At 33.4% G+C, this 4,212-nt stretch overlaps 1 protein-coding gene across 1 annotated transcript; it reads right to left on the reverse strand.

Moving 5' to 3' along the window:
- Positions 1-1,788: 1,788 nt before the first annotated feature.
- On the reverse strand, positions 1,789-3,252 carry LOC139882991 (F-box/LRR-repeat protein 12). Its single transcript, XM_071867231.1, has one exon. It carries the CDS (start codon positions 3,108-3,110, stop codon positions 1,947-1,949), a length of 1,164 nt encoding a protein of 387 aa, XP_071723332.1. The 5' UTR covers positions 3,111-3,252; the 3' UTR covers positions 1,789-1,946.
- Between the last annotated feature and the right edge of the window lie 960 nt (positions 3,253-4,212).

The following is a 4,212-nucleotide window of genomic DNA, read 5'->3' on the forward strand; positions in this document are numbered from 1 at the left end:
CTTGCAGCTCCCATCTGCGTCCCACTTGTAAAGTCTAGGAAAAAATTCTTTGAAACAATGAGATCCTGCCCAACATTCCTCCCGAATAATGTGTCATCCCCTTTGTCGATGTTTTTTTCAAAAGTCAAGGCGAAATCCACATTATGATTTAACAAATCTTTTCCGGTCTTAATAATAGTGACCCATGAAGTACCACGAATATTACAACGATTTTGAAGAGATATGCCCAAACCCCCATCCCTCCCATAAATGCTTTGAATAATTCTAACCGATAAAGAATCCTTTTCGTATAAGAATCGCCACCACCATTTGCAAATTAGTGCCTAATTTTTTAGCTTGAGAGGACTTAATAGAGATACTTGTTCATACTTAATATTAAAGATAAATCTTGTGATGGATATTATTATTAGACTATGCATGCATACGTCAAGTTTAAGATATACATGTAAAGTTTAGGGAACTTAATAGAGTAAATATATAATTAAATGAATACATATAATTAGAAGAGTAATAAGTAGTATTAAAAATAATACATAATATGAATACCGACAGTTTGATAAAAAGGGAGGAAGCTAAAAAAAGCTAAGTTTTTAAAAAAGCCAAGTATTTAGTTGATGTGAAGCAAGCAAGCAGTTATGTAGGCGCCAACTCCCAGTTCCAATGGCACCCTAGCTGAATAGGCGTAAGAAAGCTACCTGGTGTGGTTTGTAGAGATTCAAAAGCCAAGTAACAAATGGATGTGGCTTGTGAACAATCGAAGCCACCTGACGAGATAATAGAGGGGCACTTGCTATGCATGTTGCCTATAAATAAACATGAGAGAAAACAATGAAAGATAATTCACACACACATAAACATTACCTTACTTCTAAAAAGCATCAAGAAGATAAGTATGCTTAAACTCAATGCCTAGCCAATATATTGGCGCCCTCCTAGAAATACCAGGAGTCAATAAAGATATACTTTACTATTCACATTCGTGCGGTTCCTACCAAGGATAAGTGGCGTAAAACAAATTACACTCAAGCTGTAATATGAGTTACCAAATAGGAAATTGCCAACCGACACGATAAACCATCCACAACCCTCATATTAACCAAATGAAATTTAACCCCTCCCATGAGTGATACCAACAAATAAGTCAATTAATATGGTCATCACGTACCGTATTAGTACCGTGTAATTTGACGTATCATCGTACATGATTTTATGTCATCTTTCTTCATTTTTACATTTTTTCCATGTCCGACGAGACCCTATTAGGATTAGGATTAGACTTTTTCTTGAGAAGATACACCTCAACGCATTTTCGCTACGGGTCGAGGTGGGGTCCGACCATTCCAGGTAAACCATATATTTAAATATAATCATGAGATCCTTTGAGAGAAATGCTACTTGAACTAGTTAAGAAAGGGTTTAAGCAAATGAAAGTTGTTTGTCAAAGTACTCTTTGATCAATTATACCTCACAATTTTGGGTGTTTATATAATTATGAAATTATGAAATCAATTATTAAAGTGGCCACATGTAAGGCATGAAAGCCATTTTTTTAAAGATTATGAAATCCTTTGAAAAATATGCCACTTTACTGGTTGTTAAAGAAAGACATTTAAGTTAATCAAATTTATCTAAAAACTTAAAACTTATTAATCAATGTTACATCATGTTTTTTACGTCACTTCCATCTAACCCATCTACTTTTCCAAAGCAATATCAAACGACTAGTTTTAATTATAAAATGGCAACAAATAGGGTTACAAATTAAAGATTTGAACATATGAATTTGCACAAACTAATCAACCTTTTACTGTAATATTCGACAAACAAACAATGCATAGTTCAAATCTTTGTTATCACAAATAAACATTTCACCGAATTAAAGCAATTACACTCATGAAAAAAAATGATAAAATCAAAACAATACTCTGTATGTATGTTCCCTTCCATCAAAAGAACTGTTTGGGCATGATACACATAACTTCTTCAAATTTAATTTCCACATCAAATCTAGCATGCTGAAACATTGTGATTGCCAATTGACTAACTTCTCTGCATCTCGTAATGTACATAATCGACAAACGTTTACACCCGTTCCTTAACGCTGCTATCCCTCTATCACATAAACGTCGACACCCGTTTACATGAATCTTCTCCAGATTATCACAATACAACCCAATTGATTCCCAACCCGAAAACCCAATCTCTGTACACAAACTCAAATTCCATTCTTTTAGTAACGGACACCCTTTTGAAATCACCATTATCATTTCATCATTAACAAATCTGCATACCCGAAAGTTAAGAATCTTAATGTTTGCACCAAATCCACCACCAATTGCTTTTAAACCGTTACCTCGTACACACCAACTAAGTGACGAAACGTTTACATACTCGAGCCCACCTCCACTTAAAATATCCATTACACCTTCGGGTTCAAATTTGCAAGAATCGGCTTCCAAACACTTCAATGTTTGAGAACAATCTTTAAACCCGAATCCTTTGATATTCTCACAATGAGATATCTTGATTGCTCGAATCACACGACAATGTTTTGTAACACTTGAGATCCCCATGTCGGTTATGGGGATACACCATTCGAGATTCAAGTCTTTTAATGAGACACACGATTCAGCTATAACTATTAATCCGTTATCAGTTACAGCGCAACGATAAAGACTAATAGAAGTCAAAGATTGACAACCTATAGCAACTGATACAAGACTTTTATCTGTAACTTTGAAACAACAATCAAGAAAAAGAGAGTGCAATTTCGACCCATATCTTTCCAGCGCAACTAAACCCGAATCTTCAAGATTTACACACCCGGATAAAGATAACGACTCTAACTGTGTAAAACGCTTAATCAATTTATCAAGAATGAATGTATCTATATCAACACTGTTTCCAGACAACGAGTGGCTAAACCGAGAGAAGGAACATCCAAATTCTAATGATTTACGACTAAAATTTTGAATATTAAGCAAGCGATGACAAGTTAGACCAAAAGATTCACGGTCAACACTAGAATCAAATTTGTCAAAAATCAAAAATAAACAATCATCAGGAAGATGCATAATGAATGAGTGACCCATTTGATCACCTTCCTCCATTTGTATCTACAGGCTGTAAAGCTCGAATCTTTATCACAATTTGCTTATAATAAGATATAGAAGATACTTCACTATCCGCATCACCATACCCGTATCCTATATGAACACCACATTGACGACATAGTAACTTTGTTTTTGACCCATTACGATTCAAACAAACAGGTAAACAAGAGGGCTTGTCTAATTGAGTGAATCGACTTAAGTCAACGGATTCAAAAGATATAGAACCTTTTCTGATTGATTTTCGATACTTAGAGCCTATTTCGGATGTTATACGATTCGATGATGCTAAATTTAAAGGGTATCCACATGAACCACAACTGTTCACATAAACACAATAAACTCAATTAGCACATAAGTTGTTTTACATCAGTTTCCATTTCCAATTACAAAGTAGTATACTTTTTTGTTACAAGCTTATATAAAGAGGATTATTTAAATAACTAAAAATGAATCACACAATTTAGATCTTGACCGAAAGTAATAAATAAATGAACAAATATAAGACTAACAGGATATGGATATGATGAAATGAAATAGATAATAGAGATAGATATAATCATATAAATATAGATATGGATATAGATATAAACCTGTAAGAAACATCGGATTGGGACATAATAGTGAATGAAAAACGTTGATTATTTGGGGCTTCATGCGATCTGAGTGGCGATTTATGAAGTATGTATGTATTTATGTAGCTAGGGTTATGGTTGTTGACAAAGTAAAGCAATGTAGAGACGGAGAAATTGGAATAAACGCCTGCATATACAAACTGGTTTCGTCAACACTTGGAAGGATAGAAGTCTATTGGTGTGGCCGTATGGGCATCATGGTATGGGTTCATATTTTACTACTTATTTTTTGTTTTAAGAAAATAATATTTTATGATGTTAAAAGTTTAAAGCTACAAATAAATTATATACTTTTTACGGAGATTATATACTCAATAAAATATTATTGTAATTTACATAATTTCAAAACTATTCTAATGTAGACCATTGGTGACCGATCATGCTGAACCACTAAAATTAATTTTTAACATTTTTCTAAAAAAAAAATTTGCATGACTACTAATAGGTTATATATTTTTATTTTTGTT

This window comes from Rutidosis leptorrhynchoides, chromosome 1 (assembly GCF_046630445.1).
Source record: "Rutidosis leptorrhynchoides isolate AG116_Rl617_1_P2 chromosome 1, CSIRO_AGI_Rlap_v1, whole genome shotgun sequence".
Taxonomy (NCBI): Eukaryota; Viridiplantae; Streptophyta; class Magnoliopsida; order Asterales; family Asteraceae; genus Rutidosis; species Rutidosis leptorrhynchoides.

What these genes read in the sequence shown, in the direction of transcription:
- LOC139882991 (XM_071867231.1), bottom strand. Translation starts at nt 3,110, where the DNA reads ATGGAGGAAGGTGATCAAATGGGTCACTCATTCATTATGCATCTTCCT.